Source organism: Pelodiscus sinensis, chromosome 3, assembly GCF_052426305.1.
Source record: "Pelodiscus sinensis isolate ZL-2025 chromosome 3, ASM5242630v1, whole genome shotgun sequence".
Classification (NCBI taxonomy): domain Eukaryota; kingdom Metazoa; phylum Chordata; order Testudines; family Trionychidae; genus Pelodiscus; species Pelodiscus sinensis.
The window spans coordinates 114462501-114483955 of record NC_143054.1 but is presented as its reverse complement, the minus strand read 5'-3'; the positions used below and the strand labels follow the sequence as shown (position 1 = coordinate 114483955).

Genomic DNA, 21455 nt, shown 5'->3' with positions numbered 1-21455 from the left:
TGAGAAGTGAATTTTGAATCAAAGAATCTCATATACTCTTAATTTAAGGAAAACAGACTGTTGTAACAGGTATATTCAAAAGTAAAATATATAGGATCACAACAGAGGATATCAACTGGAAGGAAAATTTCTCTTAGCAAGACACTGGGGTGCAACAAAGAACATCTAAGGGAGCAGTAAAGGGAAATATACCTGCCTACTTCCTAATTACTATGGTCTCTACTTTCCATACCATTTGAAGATTCTGGAAATCAAATTACCAGGTTTCCTTCATAAGGCAGATCTGCAAGTTTGTATTCTAGCTTTTAAAGCCACAATCTTTGTTTCCCTTTACCCTGGTAAAAGAATGTGTGTTATAATTACCAAAGTAAAGTGTCAGGCTCTTCACAAAGTCTCTTCTTGCTACAGGTTTTGTTTGGCTCCAGTCAGGATTTATAAACATCTACCTTTAAATTGACAGCCCATAGCTATACAGTGGTGTTTAGTTTTTCAACTCTCACACTTGATTCTGGAAACCTATGCAGGACATTTACATATTTCAGGACTACTTCAGGTATGGTACAGGAGAAAAATACAGAAGAACATAAAATACAGGATATACAACCGCAGCAAAGGACCTAACTCCAAATCACAGCTTAAAATGGAATCAGAGTTAACAGGCAGAGTGTATAGAAGGATACAAATTATAAGGTCCCAAAATAATATAGCATTTTGCTGTCAAAATGCTGTCTAATAGAACACTTTAGACCGAACACTTTTTAAGATAAAAGAACAGAGGAAATTAATATAGTAAATACCTTGGTAACCACTTGTGCTGAAAACCAGTGCCAGACTCTGCAATGCTTTTCCTATCTTCTGATATTCTTTGGGTAATGCTGAAGAAATGTAAAACAGTGTTCTTTCATTTCCACTGAATTATGTAGTATTTCTGGTACTAAACAGCTATTCAATATTAAACATTTAATTTTGGGAAAAAATGTTCAAGTCCCCATAAGTCATATGTATGCATTACCTTTTACGAATATTTTTGTAACTGCAACCATTTAAAAGAGATAAACTATTTTGCCTTAACTTAGTCCTTCTATAGTTAGCTCAAAGAGATATAATAATATCTGTACATAGGGTAGGTAGTATTGTGCAGCCATACCTGAATAAAGTGTCCATTCCAAAACTCATGCATATTAAGCCACATTATCACTTATTTTAAAATACATAAAGTACACACATAATATACACACCAAATAAGAAAGAATCTGTCTCTGTATATACCATCTGGATATCTGTCTATGTATATAATGAACTTCATACTGTGAAGAATGTCTTTCTTAATATCACATAAGAAACACACACTCACACTCTTATTTCCTCTCCCACCCACACCTCTATTTGGCAGAGGGATGTATATTTTTCTGACGACTGTGCCATTGGACTTTGAGGAAAAAACTGAAAAGGTCACAATGTCTATGTTTTCTTATCAAAAGCAACAAATGTTTAAAAAGCTTGATTCAGGTGAAATATTCTCCACCATAGAAGCTTAAAAGCATTCCTCCATTTCCTCTGTGAAGAAACCAGGATATTTTGTGTTTAAATGAACTCCCAAACTGAGGGAGGTAGTCACCTTACTCCTAATTCATATAGCCTATACAAATGCATCCCAGGAATACAGTGAGGGTTTTTTTTTGGGGGGGGGGAGGGGGGAGAGAAGAGAGAGAGAAGTGAGCCATAGTTCCCTTTTAAAAATAATTTTGTTTCAGTGAAACGTCCCTGACCTGCAATTAGGAACATGAAGACAACCTTTTATACTAACAAACTATATTAGCTGCAGTGTTGTAGGTCTCCATAGAATTCTTTAAATAAAAAAACACCCCCTCTTAAAAAGATGGCCATTAAGGTTTCCAAATTCAATACTTAAAATAGGAACTAATAATATTGTATACAATTATAAGGCTCATAAAGTGCTCTGGTAAGTGGATAATACAATTTGGTGTTTGAAAATGTCTGCACAGACATACATGTACAAATTATGTCTTCACAATGAGGTTAGAATAGTTATGATTTATGACTGATTTTTTTTTGCCTGTGTGAACTGTCCATTTTAGAGAGATTACTTCAGCTCTATATGAATTATGCATGTTGCTTATGTAAAATTTCAATTACAGAAAAAAGAAACTGAGGTATGTTTGCTATTTCATTTTTGTTTTTAATTATCAATATTTGGGGAAGTATATGTGTAGCTAGAAGAGGGACTAAGCAGTTGTTAATTGCTTGACATTTTAGTATTGAGACCAAGGTAAATGCCTTTTGATACCATACAGTGGATCTCTCTAGATCTCTCTTAGAATACCCTTTTTGATAGAATTCTTGCTAAGAATTATTTAGTGCATCACATTTTCATTTTTATTTCTTGCGATTGGCATTTCCTATGCATTGTGTACCATTCCCTAAGTATTGCGTACTATTCATAATGCTCTGCCTCCGTACACCCCATTAATCCAGCACTCCATCCTCAATTTTTACAGTGTGCTGGGATATTGGAATTCAGTTTTGAGACCTATACAATCCTCCACAATGCCAGTCTGAATTCATAATGAAGTGGCACTCCAACAGAGAAAATGTGTGTTTCCAATATTTAATTCGATCACCATAATGTCATTGAAAATACATTATGAAAGTAAATAGTGAATAAATTGTAAAAGGTCTAAAGGGTTACCCCCAAAACTTGTGGGTAAGCTGGGTTCAGATAACTATGGAATCCCTGAAACTGCAACTCCTGTGGTACTCCAACTCTGTAAGAATAGGCCTGCACTGCATTCAAGCAAGAAGAGGAGCTGGGTACTGCCAGGACAACAGAAGAACAAGGCATGGAGAAAGAACCAGTCCCATACCTTTTCTCCTCCTTTTTCATCCATGATACTAAAGGAGGAGGTAAGGGTGAAAAGCGGCAGCAAATTTGTGTGTTTTAGTTCATGCAGTTCCTGAGTACATGATGTCCCGTTTTTAATATAAACAGTCCCATATTAAACCCTAAGTTTCCCTACTCTTTTTAAAAATGGGCAAATTGTCCTGTATTTTCTGTGTCTTCCCTCCCATCAGTACTGGTGAGTCCTACTGCTGGCCAGATCCATGTTCGCCAGCCACTTACAAGCAGTGAGGGGGTGGGGCGTGTTCAGCAACAAAGCTGCAGTGTGTGGGGTGGGATTAGGGATGTAAGCGACTAGTTGACTATCCGATAAGCATAAGCTCATTGGATAGACGAGTAGTGACACAGCTAGTTGCTTCCCCTTCTTGTCTATCAGAGGCAGCAAGGAGGAGGGAGCAGGAGCCGGTGTTGAGGAGAGCCGGCTTAAAATCCTGTTCCCTCCAGCACCAACTCTGCAGGGGAAGCAGAGGCATAGAGGGGGACTGGGTACGCACTGGAAATCAGCTGATTCCTAGCTTGCACCCAGTCCCAGATGCTGCGCCTCTGCTTTTTAAATGTATTAAAAGCTACCAGACTCTCAATACATTTAAAAGGCTGAAGCACAGCAGGAGGGACTGGGCATGGGCCAGGACAGCTGATTCCCAGCTCCCGCGCAAGTACCCCTCCCTCCCCTGCGCTTCTGCTTTTCAACTGCATTAAGAGCCACCAGTTCATTTAAAAAGCAGAAGAACTGCTCCAGGGTTTACTCCCAGGGCCAGGAGCAAACCCTACTGTGGCTCTGCAGTCTCCCCCCTTATTGACTAATTGATGGAAATTCCATTGTCTAGTCAATTCGTTGACTTAACAGAATTTAACATCCCTAAGCTGCACCCCCTGCTGGTCCATCAGTGAAATCCCTGCTGAGTGCCAGTTCTTGGCTAGCAGGCTTTCCCCTCCACCCTGTTTCCAACCAGCACTGATTGCTTGCTACGGTGGCTGGTGAGTACGGGCTAGTTATGTACATGGTGTCTGGTTATGTACATGGTGACCATATTTTCCAAACCAAAAGTGAGGACACATGATATACGACCTCTACCATCAATCAAGTGTTGGCCATGCCCCTTGACCTCATCAGCCATGCCCTGACACCTTAGGCCCTGCTCATCTGCCACAGGAAGTCCCATCCTTGGGGTAGTACTTCCAGGGTCAAGATGGACACATGCCTGGAAGAAAAAGGTGTCATGTGACCCCTCTAAGAACTCTTTTCACCACCCTCTACCAATCGGGAGGGGTTTGGGATGCAGAGGACTGGCCCATTGCCGCTTGAGAGAGACCATCAGGGTGTCGGCAGGCAGTGAGCAAGCAGGCTGGAGGTGCAGTGTCTCAGTGGAGGCGGTGAATGAGCAGGTTGGGCTGCGGAGTGTCAGCAAGGCAGTGAGCGAGCGGACTGGGGAGCGGGGTATCAGCAGGGTGGTGAGTGAGCAGGCTGAGGATGTGAGGGTCTTGGTACGGGGAGGGAAGGGGTGTCACTTACTTGCTTTAGTGCCACTTTCAAGTATGCATGGCTTCCCACTGCTCCCATTGGCTAGATTTGTGCACTGTCCTTTCCCTTCCTCCAGCTGGGACGCACTTCCTGGAGACTTTGCTCCTATTGGCCAGATACTGTGAAGCGGATTTCCCCAGCTGGGGGAAGGGAAGTGGCAGTGTGTGGAGCCTTGGGGCTCACCCCAAATCCCCCACCAAAATATTGGCATTTCTGGGCCATTTCAGTGCTTTATGGGGACAACAGGACAGAGTATTTAAAATCAGAACTGTCCCAGAAAATCTGGAACACTTCTGTCTCACCTCTACTTCCCTCCCATCAGCCTTTTACATGCTTCCCCTTCTCTGTCCTCTCCCTACTGTGCCCATTCATTCAACACCCAACTCCACTGTTCCTTCATGCTCCCTCCTCCCCCCAACCCTCCGTGTGGTACATCCCACTCCTGGCAATGTGCAGAGAACTATCCCCAGTTGGATCATCCATCTCACCTACAGACTGGCTGCCAGGTTTCTTCCTCCCCCCACTGCCTCTGGCTGGGCTGGCACTGAAGGAAAGCTCAAGACTCTCTGGCCCAGGACACTGACCAAGCCCTGCATGAGCCCCACACAGGGATGGCAGGGGGAAGCTTCTCTGCCCCATAGCTAAGCTCTGGAGTGGCTGGTAGGAGCCACTTGGCACCCTCTTTACACACCACCCCTGCCCTAAGTCCTACTCCCAGGGAGCACGGGGCTGGTCTATCCCCTAGGCTCCCTCCTCCCCAAACCACCTCTCTGGCTGGGTTTGCTGAAGCTCCTGCAGTCAGGTTCCTTAGGCCCTGGTGCTCTAAGCAGTCTTAGGATTTAACCCCTTCCTGACTACACTGTAGCCCAGGTGACAGTCACAGGAGGCAGCTGGGTTATGTCCATGGCCAGCTATCTTTTTTAGCATTGTATGTCTTCCTAGTAATTTTTAGTATATAGTTTCATCATAACCTACAATGTTCTCAAATTCAGTAGATTTAAATGCATTTCAAATTTAAATAATAAATGTGCAAAAGTATCTGAACAGCAATAAAATAGCAAGGCAGAGAGAACTTAAACTTGCAAAGTGTCCAAGTGACACTTACGTCCAGTACAACGCTTCCAGTGTTCTTGTCCCACTGTGAGCAACTCTTTAACTCCATCATCCATGGATTTGGTGAATCTGCCTACTGCATCACATTTCTGTTCTCTGTGGAAGAAGAGCAATCCCATTACACTCAGATACAGAATTGTTCCAGTTTGCTATAGTTGGCGTTTAAACTGATAAAGTGGACTTCTGAACAACTATATGAACATTATTAATGATAACACACTCATGGGCATTGTAAAAGTTAATCACGTCACAGAACTAGTAAAATATTGGGTCTGAAATCCTGGCCACACTGAAGTTAATAGCAATTTGGCCACTTACTTCAATGAGGCCAGAAATTCTCTCCAGGTCCTTAGTTTAATGCGGTTAGTTATACTTTCCATCCTTTAACAGAAGTCTGCTACTGGATTAGCATTCTTGCTCTGGAATCTTATCTTGGATAAAGAAAGGTTTACATAGCTATTTTACAACATTATCCTCTATGGTAGTCTCATATAAAAGAGATACAATCATTGCTATTGTGAATTTTGAATTTTGTGAAGAAAATACACTAGCCACACATTTAATATTCTAAATGTGAAGAAATAAATATTAAAATGACAACAGATGGTATTTTCTTCAAATTATAGTACACACAAACAGCAGTTGTATTCTATATTCATATAGACCAGTTTACAAAGGGTGAATCTGATATGAAAGGAATGTCAAAACTAGACTACCTCTTCAGGGAGAACACAAATATAGTCTCATCTGATATGCAATCTTTAACTTGAAAATGGCTAAACTATTTAGGATAAAGAGCTGCTGATGTCGCATGCCAGAAATGCAAATATTTTAAGCTCCAAAACAATTCTGCAGTGATCTCAATTTATGCATTTCTCTTTCACTTTATTAAGGGTATTTGCATTAAAGTATAAATACTTACATATATAGCACTGTACACACAGGAATGCACTAAGTAATTAGAGTAGTTATATAAATGTCCTCACATTTTCATTAAACATTTTCCCGACTAGCCCATATTTTAGCTAGTGCCCACAAGACCATTATGATGTAGGTATAGCATCTCTGTTTTACTGAAAGCAAGTGACTGGGCCAAAATCACAGACTGGGGGTCAGTGGAAAAGCTGAGTCTCGACCTAAAATATTCCTAGAGCCCATTTTTATGTTTAAATTACTTGACACTTCTCTCAAAGCAGAACCTCATCATTTTTCATGAAATGTCAATCCTTTGTTTGCGATATCACAACATATAAATAGGGAAGTTTGTGACTTTAAACAGAAAAAACAACACACACAACTGAACTTTTAAAAAGCCAAGATCGTATTTTCATGCCAAGTCCCAAGCACTATAGAATGTGATAACAAAAAGTAAGGCCTGCATTTCAAAAAAAGTTACTGTTTGTGCCATCCAATTAACAATAGTAGGACTATAGGCAGAAATGAGAATTACCATTGAAATACTGGTTTCTAGAATTAGAACACATCTTTAAGCTCTTTGGTGAAAGGTGATCTAAATTATTTGACCACTTAATGGGAAGGCTGACTTGTAATTTCTGAATATTTCCATATTTTATGTGCACTGTTATATTATATGTCAAAACATTCACGTTGGACAAGAGAAAACCCAACAGAGAAAGAAATATATTTACATCCCTATGGACTCTACTAAAATGCTGAAATTATGATAAATAAGTAAGATTTAATCCACATCATGAGTGAGAGAGTGACTGACTCCCTTCTGGGAAATAAATGGGCAGACGATATAGATCGTGTGTAAACAAAGAAGCTCTACTGATTTAACTTATGAATTAAATTCTAGATGCAACCCCCTTATGTAAAGAAATAAGTTGTTGTAAGAGTACTTTAGATTGAATTAGTTTAAAATAGATGCCTTATTCACTTGGCAGATTTTCTACCATAGAATATCCGTTGAGATGAATGAATAGGGTTGGTTGGGAGAAGAATGGCTAATGGAAAATCAGAGTGGTAAGTCCCAGAACAAATACATTTTTCTAAGTATTTTTGAAGTTGCCCTATAACCACCTGGTTTCTTTCTACTAAAGGAGATCATTCATAACATTTGTGTGCATCAAGGCATACAAACCTACCATGTTTTATTCCTATTATTAAAAGATGTGTTGCAAATAGCATATACATAGATTTAGAAATGCATTAAAACAAAGACAAATATTAAGCTTCCTAACTTAGCGGTTATAACACTTTAGAGCTTCATCACTTCTTTCCTGACAGGAGAAATGCTATGCCTCTAGATAATATTTTTAGAAACCAATTGTCTTGGACTTTTCTTAACACAAACACACACAAAATTTATGTAGTACTAAGGGGCTTTGTATCACACTGATACTGTGTTATTAAAGCACATAATTAAGGTTGAGGATAAACAACTGGTTTTGAAATGGAAGAGACCTAAAAGTCCAAAAGAGCAGGACTGTTTTCTTGAATATCGATAAGACTCAGTGTACCACAATGGTGTTGCTTTACTCACAAAAGGCTCACTAAAAGCACTGTATATTTCAAAGTGTAGGTACGGTACGATATTGCTATTGTAAACATTTTTCATTCAGTCACATCAGTTTATCCACATATTTAGTGTCTTCACAGATGTATGGACATCATGGAAATCCATACAAACACCTATGTTCTATGGTACCTAGGGGGTGTGGCAAGCAAACCACATCTCTCTCCCGATTTTTCTTTCTAAAACAAGAATATGGGAATCAAAGGAACTGCAAAGCAAATCCAATTTATCACTCTAAGGTGCCCAAAGATTAGCTAAGAGAAGTAAGTCAGTGGGCACGGTACGTGTATTCCTTTACACTTTGAGATTTTCCCAATTTGTGATTTTTTAAAAATATCATTTTAAGTCACTTTTGCCTCATTTAATAGATTTGTGCTGGTCCTTCCCATGCTGAATGAATCAAACCTGATCTTTTCCTTTCTTCACAGGATTGTTTGTATTACTTGACAGAATTGTCTAGTTCACATGAAATTTTTTTGGATAGGTTTAGATGCTTTGGGACTGATTCAGAACTGACACAGTAAAGAACAAAATATACCATTTAACTGCAGTGCTGGCAGCCTTCAGTGGCACTATTCTGTCAATGCTCATTAACTCTGATTCAAGTAATTTGGAAAAGGAAGTCCTTTATGGCTCTGCCTTCAGTCTGGTCTTCGATCTTACATGTGAAGATCACAGTGTAATATCCTTTTATTGTATCAGAGTTCTAACAGATCTGGAGAGATTGCCACCAAATCTTAAATTATGATAACTTTATAAGAAAACTACCATTTTTCAGTTTCACTTCAATGACCTAACTGCCAAAAGCCCTTTGATGCTGCTAGTATGTATACTCATGCAAGCTTAAGATTTTGGAATACAGATAGTTCAGTAGTTTTCCATCAAGTGATAACATTTTGTAATATGACCGCTGACATGTAATTTCAGAGAAGGGAATGGCACCTTACATTTCTATCATGTCCAAGTCAGGAGCTTCAGGTTCCATAGTAGAAAAGATCATAACTCCCACAATCTCATCTTTTTCTGCCTTCCTCTTCCCAGTTTTCCACTCCTTGGAATAAAAACAATCCACACTATGCAATGAGATAATTACGGTTTATCCGTAACAGAGTAACGCATATGCTAAGCAATGAATGCAACTTCAATGTCTCGTATAAAGGTCAGAATTTAAACTTTTTTAAAAAATGCATTTCATTTTCTATATCATAGCACTAAGCTGAAAATGCAAATTATACATTGTGCAAAGATAAGTACATAGATAAGTACATACAATATTGAAACTGCTTTTACATAACCAAATTACAAAAGAAAAATGATTCGTGTATGTATCTAAATTGTGAAGTTTTAAAAATATGCTCCACTATACATAGTTATACTAGAAGATTTACTTGACGTTGCTCAGGTCTTTAACTCAGTTTTTGTTTTTTTGATAAATAAAATGAAAATGTACAGTAAAACTCTATTGGTCCAGCATCTGATAGTCCGGCTCCGGCACCATCAGGAATCTGGAAGTGCTCCGGGCAGCCAGACCATTGGAGCTGCTCTGCCCCCGGCTTCCCTGATGCAGCCGCTGCTGAAACTAACCAGTAGCGGCTGAATCAGGGACGCCTGGGGCAGAGCCAGACTATTGGAAGGGGGGGGGGGAACTATGAGGGGTCTGGGATGGCATCCCCCCCACACCACCCTAGACCCCTCATAGCCCCCCCTTCCGACAGTCCGGCATAACTGATAATCCGGCACCCCCTGGGTCCTAAAGGTGCCGGATAATCGGAAGTTTACTGTATATGCTTCATTTAAATCGTTGCTCTCGAGTGGAGCTGGGGATGAGGGGTTCAGTATGCAGCCTGCCCCAGGCATAGAGGGCAACCCCAGCAGCTTGGGGCTAGGGGAGAAGCACCTCTCCATGGCTGCTACAGCTGCAGTTGGCAGGAGGCAGGGGAGGGCTGAATGTTCCCCAGCTGGGACAAATCCAGGTTCGGCAGCCCCCTATGCTCCCCAGCCAAAATGAGGAATGCAGCAAATCATGCACTTCCCCCTTGCTCACTGATGAAAGAAGAACAGCCAGCAATGTCTCTGTACACATTTTTTTTGGGGGGGAGGTGGGAGAGGAAGTGAGTTTCAGTCCTAAAGTGTACCTGGGATTTGGGGCATACCCCCAGCCAGCCCCTTTCACCTGCTTGGTGATTCCGTCTCTTTACTGTATGGTTTTATGAGACGCAATCCCATTTTCTTGGCACAACCATATTCTTTCTTTGCTTTAAGTTAATGAGAAACGAAAGCTGTATACAGGCAGTCCCTGGTTACGTACAAGATAGTGATTGTAGGTTTGTTCTTAAGTTGAATTTGTACGTAAGTCAGAACTGGTACATATTGTACCCCAGGTGTCCCCGATTCAGCCGCTGCTGAAACTGACCAGCGGCTGACTACAGGAAGCCCGAGGCAGAGCTGCTTTGCCCTGGGCTTCCTGGAATCAGCCGCTGATCAGTTTCAGCAGCAGCTGTCTTGGGGAAACCTGGGGTGCTGCCATGTTGGTCCCCGCAGCGCCGAGGTGCAGCGCTGCGGGGACCAACCCGGCAGCGCCCCAGCTGCTCTGTCCCAGGCGTCCAGATTCAGCTGCTGTTGAAACTGACCAGCAGCGACTGAATCGGACACGCCTGGGGTAGAGCAGCTTGACTGCTGCTGGGTTGGTCTGGTAGCACTGACCCTTGGCGCGGCGGGACCAACTTGGCAGCACCCCAGCGGCTGACTTGGGGACGCCTGGGGAAGAGCAGCTGGGGTGCTGCTGGGTTGCTCCAGTAGTGCCGCACCTCGGCGCTGTGGGACCAACCTGGCAGCCCCCCAGCTGCTCTACCCCAGGCGTCGGGGAGAAAAGCCTGGTCTGCTGGGGGAGGGGGAGGAGGGCACACTAGCTGCGCCCCCCCCCCCAGCAGACCAGGGAGACGCGGAGCGGCTTTTCTCGCCGCAGAGGACGCGGGCGGCAGGACCACGGTGCGTCTCGGCAGTCCCGCCGCCCGCATCCTCCGCAGCGAGAAAAGCTGCTCCGTGTCTCCCTGGTCTGCTGGGGGGGGAGGGGGGGGCGCGCTAGCTCCGCGTCTCCCTGGAGAGGTGGCGACAGTGGAGGAGGGTTATGAACCCCCCCCGTTCATAACTAGGGGTCCGACTTAAGTCGGATTGACGTAACCCGGGGTCTGCCTGTACTGAATTTGGTGGTCTTAGCTTTTACCATTTGGAGGAGTTCTTGAACAGACTGACAAACACTCTCTCAAACATATAGTAGATAAGATCTCTTTGGATTAGTTAAGGATCAAGTAACAAATTTTGTTTACTATCATCTTCCCAGTTGCTCATATTTGTTTAAATAAAGCTGGCAGCATAAAGAGGAATATGACAACTGCCACACTCAAATTCATAGTGGGAATTTTTGCATTTCAGGTCAGTGGTCACGAGAATGCCAATAGCCAGCCATTCAGTTTTTCACAACACAAACTACTGATAAACTAGAAGGGCAACTGCATGACCGAACAGCATCTGGATAAACGTACACTCTACATATGCACTCCATTTTGCCTTTATTGTTCACGAAAACTTAAAAAAAAAATCTTCTTTAAAAGAAGGTGCCAGTTATGCAATCCTAGCAGTCAGCAAATAACTGGACTGGTACTAGTTTTGGAGCTTAGCAAATGGGCTAACCTCAAGGAGAAATGAAACAAAGTGAGTAGGAACAAGAAAACTGAAGAAGCAAGCTTATGTTCTAGATCAGTGATCCCCAACATTTTGGAGCTGCTGGGCACCCGGGGGGCGCATGCGCGGTGCACTCAGGGGCGGCGGCCACGCATGCGCTGCACGCCCAGGGCGGGGGCCGTGTATGTGCCACATGCCCAGGGTGCAAGAATGGCTTGGGCTGGCCCTGGTCACTCGGCGGGCAAACAAATGCCCCGGCGAGTGCCATGGCGCCCACGGGCATCGCATTGGGGACCACTGTTCTAGACATACTTAGTCCAACCTCAGTGCAGGGAGCTGGACCACATTACTTCTCAAGTTCCCTTCTAGCCCTACATTTCAATGATTCTATCAGGCAAACCTGTGGCACGTTCTTGTTGCATCAGCTTCAATAAGGGCAAAGGGCAGGATCAGCCCCTTTTTCTATCTTTTTTTAATGCAGTGCTGGAACTATGTACCTCTAAGCTCTGCTGCAAAGTGAATTGTTTCTGGCAGCAGAACAATACAGATCACTAGGGCTGCACTGACAAGTCAACCAATGATAAATAAACCCGGCCGAGTCAGATCTGATTAAGTACAATAGCCACAGAAATCTTTGGAAGTTCACTAGTTTATTTTTGTTAAAGAAAGCAAGATTCACTTGGGTAGGCCTGCTCACGTGGGGCGGGGAGGAGAGACCAAAGCGAGCAGCTGTCCTGGGGCTTGGTGACTCAAAAGTGCACCGGGACTCCCAGCTGCCGCCACTGCTACTGTGGGAGCCAGAGCCCTGGGCCTGAAGCGCTGGGGGAAGAGGGTGGCACACCATGGTCTGTATGGCACTGAAGGGTGGCTACTCCTCACCCATTCTAGGGGTGCAGATCCAGGGCCCACACATACACCTTGCCCAGGGGGCCCTGGAAGCTGTTGACTTCCCAATGCTTGGGTTGTCTATTACTTCCCTATTTTTAGGTAATTGCTATTAGAGTTTCTCTCATTCTGTTTTTCTTTTCCAGAAATATCACTGATTGGAAATACAATATGTGAAAGGAGTGAAGAGGGAGGGAGAATTAGAAATGGTTATTCTGATAATTATGAAAACTACCTCAGGATACTTATCTATTAGAAGAGAAGAGAATAAAATTTCATTAGGCAAACTTATTCCTCTTTTAATCAATGAGCCAAGTCTACCAAACACATGGCAATTTACAGCTTTTATCTATTACCCACTGTGAGAGGCAGACAAATTAAAACATTTGTGCCTGTAGGCTACCAAAAAAACCCTCTCCTGTGAAAAGGGGGCTCATCAGTCCAAATTCTTATTTTTTGTCTCTTTTCTGACTATAACAAGGCTAAATTTTTTTCCTACCTTCTCATCCCGGAAATTGAGGAATTGCTGAAAAACTTCACTTTCTGAAACAACTGGATGACGACACATCCTGGTCATCCAACCCTGCAACCTCTCCATGCGCATTTTGATAAATTCTTCTTCAAAACGCCCTGCAAAATACTGAATAGTCAGTACTACATTTCCACTTTAAAAGCATTCTTCAGTCTCTTAAAATAAGACCTAACTAACTAAATTTGGTAGATTATGAAATGGCTATTTTTATATAACTTCTGTATCTTAGAGAAAGATATGTTAGTGATTGGTGAATAGGGTTTAAAAAAAATAATGGCCAGGACACATTTAAGGAGCTCTCTTGATTTGTCCAATTTTGCAAAAAAACCGAAAATGGCACATCCTCTGTTTATCAGGGAGTATAGTTAACTAGTTGACCCAAAACACAGAATTTGCAGGCATGCTCAAATTGAAGGCCTTTGATTAAAGCAAAGATAACTGATGCAGATATCAATTTCTGAAGAAAGTGTAAAAACAAAATGGAGTAGCATTTATTTGTTAAATAAGGTAATAGGTCATGTTTATAATCCTTTTGTAATGTCCAATATCTGTTAAGTGTATACATAAAAAGCAGATGCACAAAAAATAACACCCACTAGTACCAACAAATAAATAGCTCTTCATTTCCTCAAAATTGATAAATGTTGTAACAATCAATGTCAAGATTTTCCCCCCACAAACTGGAAAAGATTAATCTAACAGACAAGCAGAATTTGGCATGTCTGAAGCATTACGTTTTTGTAACTGCAGATTTAGCACATACCATTGAAACTATTACATTTTAAAAGTAGGTTTCTGGTGATACACTCTTTTTAAGAGAAATTTCCACCACTGTATACTGATATTACCTTTGTTTTGTTAAAATTGGGAAAAAACCTCACTCATTTATTGAGTCCAACATTTTTCATAATGAATAGCACACATTTGAAGAGACTAAGTCATTTATATATAAAAAACCTGACAGTTGCTATGGCAGCAGCTTAAAATCCCACAGAAAACTAAGTGATCAGATACAAATAAGGAAAGGTGCTGGCAATACTAGCTAATTGATATGTACAGAAGTATTAAATCAAGAAACTATAGCCATACTTAACATCTAGTCAATTAGAATAATTTAAAATGGATGGAAAAGACAATATGCTGCATAACTATAAGTTTATGGTCTGTCCAATTGTACTAAAGCTGCAGTAATGTCTTAGTGTAAGGAGACATGAATAGTGACATATTTGGAATCTTTGTAAATTGTATCCATAACAGCCAGGAAAAACATGATTCCTGTTAAAGTTCTCATCTAAAAGTAATAGTCAGGGGGCACAGTAGCAGGCTTTCCACGGACTAGTATCTCAAATAGCTTTTTTTCTGTCCAGACATCCTCTGAAATAAGACTCCTGAGCATGCTGGAAGATAACTACCATTCTAAAAGAAAGTTTTATTTAACCCAATTTCTAAAGGAAATAAATACTCTTTTTTGGCACAAATCAAGAAAATCACCCTTGCTTACAGAATACCAAAGACAAAAGTTTAACCGAGATGCCAGATTCTCCTTTGAATTCTTTTATGATCAAACTACAGTGAAAGCTAGACACACATCAAGTCTTCTGGTTTCTTTAGTTCACGTGCACGTGTTTAAATAAAAATACTCGTGGAATTCTAAGCATAAGGCTAGCTTAGCAAAAACAAAATCACTTCCTCACTTTTCAATTTCCTCGGCACTTATCCCAACATTTGCATCAATGCTCAACTTTCTTCACACACAGAGGGGCTGTTGCATTTTCAGTGGTACATAAAGCCACGTGGTTGGCTGCATGCCGTGTGTATTTATTTGTGTGTGTTTTTCTTTCTTACTGCCTTTTTTTAAAAGGCTGTGTAAATATAAACAGAAATTACATATTTTCTTGCAGCGTAGATCTCCATTTCCTGCTAAATGAACTTAAATACATTCATGGTTAACGCGCCACAGAATGCTACCAAAATGCAGAGATTGAGATAACACAACTGTGATGACTGAGCTACTGAGACCACTGAAGGCCCAATTCAATATCCATTGAAATCAAGACTCCCAATGACGTCAAAGGGTTCATGTCAAGCCCTTATTGTTTTAATATCACTAATCAGGGCAGCGGGTTACATAAACAAAAAACACCTAATACAACCTTTTTCATCAAGTATAAAAATCAACCATCAAAACTCCCAATGTAACACTTATGAAAAGAAAAGTGATAGTATACCCTCTGTATGTGGGCCCTCCTCTCTCCCCCACAAATTTCCCTTTTATTAATTCTTTTCTTCCAAACTTAAAAGGCTCCCATGTAATGGCCTTGCTGAAAAAATGAAGAGTAAAGCTCTCTGAGCCATTCCCAAAACTGCACACAGGGCTGTTTCAGAATATTGAGACCTTCTCCACTGACTCAGGACTGAACACTCTCCGTCCATATAGCTTAGTTGCCTAGCTTAGTCGGAAAACGATCAAATTTGAATTTTCCAGATATTGACACGCCAGACGACTGTCAGACCACCATGGCCAAAAGACAAATTATTCTAACTTCTAAAAGTACTATTATGCCACCTTTTCAAAGCCATCAAGAAATAAGGAAAAGATCATTATCAGATGACATTTTTTTCCTTTGAGTTCACAGTGGGAATCATTTACCTGTGACTTGCTTGTCAGGAAGAGATGGGATTGGAATGGCAAATCCAAATTTACCCAAGAGACGCTCATATAACCAATCAAAGTGTTTATATCTGTGGTTGACAGATCGATTAGTGTTCTGTGGAACAGACAACAGAATTTTGATGGATCACTTTAAAAAATTAAGGTAAAGTCACCAACAAATGGTTAATGTGACAGTCTGGTACACCTTTAGCACGAAGTCTCAAAATATTTACTACAGGTTGAACCTCTCTAACTCAGCACCCTCAGGATCTAACCAGAGCCAAACCAGAGAGTTTGCTGAACTACGGGAGGTTAATATTATCACGCAGCATTACCAACAATTCCACTCCTTGCTGAGGGTAAATTAGAGCTAAATAACAGCACAGAACACTGAAAGCTAGAACTGATGGCTGTAAACAAATGTTATGGGACAACAGGAAACATGGCCACACCCAGGGTAAGTGGACATCCAGCAAACAAAAATCATCCTGGTCCAGCAACATCTGTGGTCCAACAAGTGCTGGACTAGAGAGATTCAACCTGTATTTAAATATGGTGACCTGAGGCAAGAATAATGGAAACATTAGCTATCCTAAAATAGCAGTTATCAATTGGGAAAAAGTGTAATGTTTACCTAGGTTTTATACTATCATTTATAGCCATAAACCTCCTCCCCTCCCAACCTTCCCAAGTTTACACACAGAGTCGAAGTCCTGTGTCACACAAACTTACAGTACATGTTAGCTGATATTCAATGTAGCTCTTCAAGCCATACATTTTGGAACCTTTTTTGGGATCTGCTACTATGCAGTCAAACGTAGAGGTAGGATAAACCCACATAGGACCATAATCTCCAATCTGCAAGAAGTTACAAAAAATATTAAATTTTATAAGTGTAAACAGAGCATCCTTAACAAGAAACCAACTAAAACTTTAGCAAGATACTAGGACAATAAGCATCCAGGGACTGCACTGATATTTAAGGGCACTCAGCTGCTTGCAGGAGGCATTGAGGGCTATTTGAACCATGGCCCTTAGACTCTTAGAGACTTCAACCTCTCATTTATAAAAATAAATCAGAGGTACACAATGTAACTGAAGTGGCTTTTAGAAATATTATTGGTTACAATTTTGATTAGCATAAGCTGTTTTTCTACCAATGTATCTGTATTAAAATAGCTGCTAATGAAAAAAGGCTACTACTGGAAGATGCTGTCCTCGATGACTTTTCACCAGAAATGCCCAGCTCTCTCCACTGAATAATCTGCAGGTCTTTTGACCCTCTGAAGCCTGATGTTAAGTATTCCTGCTGTATTTAATGGGATTACTGTCACAAGGGAAGGTGTGCAGAGACTGGGCTTTATGGTACCTCTATGTGAGGCCTAAGTTACATATCGCACAGCCAAGCAGAATACATTGTAAGCAGCATTCCAAGAATACTGAAAATATTAGTCAGTCAAAGCAGTAAGAGATGAAGAGCCTGATCCTGAGGAATACCGCTGAACATCTGCAACTCCCATCAAAATCAAAGTGAGTTAATCTGGACAGTGCAACGAATGAGGACAAACGTAGAGATGAATTTTAAGCAGCAGGATGCAACTTCATTCAACTTAACACAGGGGACGGGCGCTACTTGCTTTGTCACTCATTCTCACATACCAGAGTGGACTCTCCTCAGCCTACCCCCAGCACTCAGCATACTACCAGACTCCTACCATCACCTCTCACATCAGGAAGGGACAGAAAATATTAAAGAGGGGAGGACCTCAGCCCACAGTGTCTCCCTCTATCTCAGGTGCACAAGGCCCATCAGCAAAATCCCAAGTCTTTTACTTCTTTTATTCGCCTTTTTACCACACTGGAAACCCAAGTGCAAACTGCAGTGAACTAACTTGCCTACTAAGTACTACCTCAATTTAAACAAATCCTATTCCTAATTAACCTAATTTTTGTGCCTCTAGAATAATGAAAGTAAGGCAAAAAAGCTCCCAAGGCATATGCAATTTTGGCCCCTTTGGGAATAAAAAATTCCTTCATGATCCCAGAACAGGCAATCAGTCAGACCCACAGCACCCTCAAAAGACATCTACAAAGCTACCAGTAAGGCGTCAGGAGATGGGCTGCAGGAACAGAGCAAAAGGCTCCACATGGCCCAGGGTTAGGGTGTAAATTAATGAAAGGACAGGGTGAGGAACCATTCAGGACCCTTCCTCCTTTCAAATGGCCAGTGACTATTTTTCCCCCATTCAGCTGGGCCTCTCCCAATCACCACCGGCCCTATCAAGTTTCCACCTGTTGAGGCAGATGGGTGGCATGAGAGATTTTGGGCACTTGGCAAGATCAGGCCCTAACTTCTTCCAAAATAAAAAAAACAAACGCATTGAAAAACATTGTCAATGGTACATGAGGCATTAAGTTACCTAACTCAGCTTTTACTTACATGTTGGTACTGGTCTCCCTCAGCAGTTATCTTTTAAACCTCAACATGTCTTAATTCAGATGAGTAAAAAAACAACTTACAATTATGGAAATTTTCTCTTTGGGTTTTACTAGCTGCTTTGCCAACAGATATTGTTCCATTCCAGGTTTTGCAAATCCAGGAAATCTAATCAAAGAAACAAAGTGACTGAATTCCTTTTTCATAATCCCTTCTTTGACAAGTTCACAATTTCCTGCCATATTTTTAAATACTCATTATTCCTGATGGGCTACAGAGAGGTGATATCTTAATTACACTAGATGAAATCTGTGCTAATCATAGATTACTCTGATGACTAATTATTCACTGGAAAAAAAAAAAGTAAAGCTTCAGCTTTTGAGTAAATCATCTTTATTATTCATGAAAGTACCAGATACTAAGTTGATTTCTGATTGGTTGAACTTCACAATAGGTCTGATACTCAAAGCCAATCAGAAGAAGTATGACAGTGAAATAGTTTGCAGCAACTGCCATTCTATTACATCATCATTCATCAGCTAAAATGATTTGAATGATCAGCCATTTTATCTGATAAACAGAATAATGAACTAGCGGTAGTTCTGCACATAAGTGGGATCCTCACATGCTTTATCCGCTAATCAGAATAAATAAATGAAGGTATTGTGCCCTCAAATCAAAGTTTACATTACAAAACCAACCAGAGGAGTCCAATTTCCTCAGTCTTTTCAATGAAATAACTCAACTAAAAGAAGCTGACCCCTTGAAGTACTGACAAGCAGCCACTGTTTATATTGAGCAACCACACGACTAAAATGGGACTTAAATTCACAAATTAATTGGTAATGCCCCTGAAATAGGGGGCTTTGTTGTTGGTGACAGATTTTTAAATAGGCTGTAGTGAACAACAGTGAAATCTGCATTAACAGAAATAACATCATTGTAAAAGAACATGGTCACAGGACTTCTGCTTTGCAAAGTCAATGCATCTGCATGACCTAGTCAGTTTCTCATAAATGTATCACTTGTCCTACTAGTTACACAGCAGGAGCCACCATTCCATCCATTTTCTATTCCACTGATATTCAATTGTAACTACTGAACAGTTTCTCAAATCCATTTACGCCTATTTATTATTCTGGGAGTAATAACCTATTTGACTCAAGATGAGATTTCATCCTGTTTAAAATTTGGGCCAATCTTAAATAAATTAATAAAATTAGAGTTCTTATAACTTTGCAGCTTCAAACAAGTATTTACAGAAGTATTTATTCTTTAAAGTCTGTCAAGCTACTTAAGTGAGCAAAGATTATTCATGTGAAGGGTTGCAGATTCAAGCTCAGTATTTTCAAAAAGGTACAAATCCAAAGTAACAGAACATAAACATCCCTCTTGGAGTTCAGTGACAAAGACCTCAATCCTATCAACGTTATGGTTATACAGTAATAGCCCTTTTATGCAGTGCTTCACCAATTATTTATTGCAGTAAGATCAATAAATTGGTATTGCTGACCTACAGAGAAAGTCTGGTTTATAGTGTGTTTGGTGTGGGGCTGGCCGCGGGCTAGGGCTGGGGCATGGGATGGCCACGGGGTGTACTCTGGCAGGAGTTGGAGGGTAGGAGGGCCTTGAGGGCCAGCCAGAGAGGGCACTCGCCTCCAGTGGTCCCTGCAAGCAGCTCCCCAACCCTGCTGTTGCTGACAAAGGCAGAGTCAGGCATGCACACTGCTTCTGTCCCCCCTTCCCGGCTCCCAGCCTACTGGCCGAGAAGCACGGCTAATGGAAGTTACAGAGGGTGGTGCCTACAGACAGAGGCAGCGTGCCTGCTTATAGCAGAGCCACCTGGCCATGTCTCTGTCAGGAGCAGCAGGGCTGAGGAGCTGCTTTGGGGATAATTGGAGGTGAGCACCTGCCTACCCAGCTCTGCCACCACTCCAACTCTCCCTGCCGAAGCCCCCTCCCAGAGCCTGAGCCCCACAGCCCCTCCCATCCCCCTGCCCTATACTCTAACCCCCTCCTTTTTGGGATTTTTTCATTTACCAGCATGCCGGATAAAAAGGGCTTTCACTGTACATGTAGGGTTGCCAGATGGTTTCAACAAAAATAACGGATACACTTGACATTACATCACAATCTACATTACATCTTAATTAGAAAATACAGGACATTTATATTTTCTCAATTTGTTTCCTGAACAGAAAGTTCAAATACTGAACTGTACAGGTTCAAAACCAGACACCTGGGAACCCTATGTAAAAGTGCCTAGCTTTATGCACACGAGCAAGTTTACTCAAGTCAATGGGCCTTCTTATATGAGGCAAGTTAATCTTGTATTTGCCAGATTGGAACCTTTGTCATTGATTGCAAATGTCTTGTACTAAATGATTTACTGTAAATAACAATTCCGATTATGGCTATAAGGAATAACAGATTAAAATATAATAAAGAAAAACATGACCAAATCTTAGTCTAAAAAGAATCAAGTGTCAAGCAAAGGAACTGTATGTCAAAGCCAGACACTGTACTTAAGTTTACTTCAACAAGAACACCCTAAAAAATTCTGTTCTAATTTTATTATCTATTATGGACATGTAAAGTAAAGAAAATCAAGAGCTAGCAAGAGCCAATTAATCTGTTCTGTAGAAGTATTGTTTTTCTGTAAGAGGTAATGCTGACATTTGGTCAGAATATCTTATGAAGTTCTGATTATTAGCCTAAAAAAAAGTTAGCTATAGGAAGCTAGTCTTATGTAGATTCAAAACCAAACGAAGGAGGGAGAAATATCCCAGATGAGCAGCGCTCACTGATAAAGTACATGACTCTTAAATATGCATGATTGCGTGCGCGCGCGCACACACACACACACACACACACACACACACACACACACACACAAAAAGAGACATTGAATTGATGGCGGGTACATTTATATTAAAAAGACCTATCAAAATGGAGGAAAATACTAAAATCTACTACTAATTTCTTGTTTAAAATATTTACTATTCAAGCAGATTTCATTTTCCCTGGACTTTTTTGTTAATTACATTGGTCTTAAGCTCTCCAAAGATCTTTCATAAACATTACAAAATCAGTCAGACAAATAGTCCAATTGCCTGACATTTTAATGTTTTTTTAATCTAAGTAATCTGATTGCATAGCAATGCAGATGAACT

At 41.1% G+C, this 21455-nt stretch overlaps 1 protein-coding gene across 4 annotated transcripts in view; it reads right to left on the bottom strand.

The window, feature by feature from the left end:
- SNX9 (sorting nexin 9) overlaps nt 1–21455 on the bottom strand; it is a 128115-nt gene that overhangs the window by 28365 nt on the left and 78295 nt on the right. For all 4 annotated transcript variants that reach the window (XM_089777304.1, XM_089777305.1, XM_075924521.2 and 1 more), the window contains exons 7-13: nt 18366–18450; nt 16578–16703; nt 15843–15960; nt 13160–13290; nt 9042–9145; nt 5548–5651; nt 798–875 (exon numbers count right to left, since the gene is read on the bottom strand). In XM_089777304.1, coding sequence (XP_089633430.1) covers nt 798–875; nt 5548–5651; nt 9042–9145; nt 13160–13290; nt 15843–15960; nt 16578–16703; nt 18366–18450 — 746 coding nt within the window. The remainder of the gene's footprint in view (nt 1–797; nt 876–5547; nt 5652–9041; nt 9146–13159; nt 13291–15842; nt 15961–16577; nt 16704–18365; nt 18451–21455) is intronic.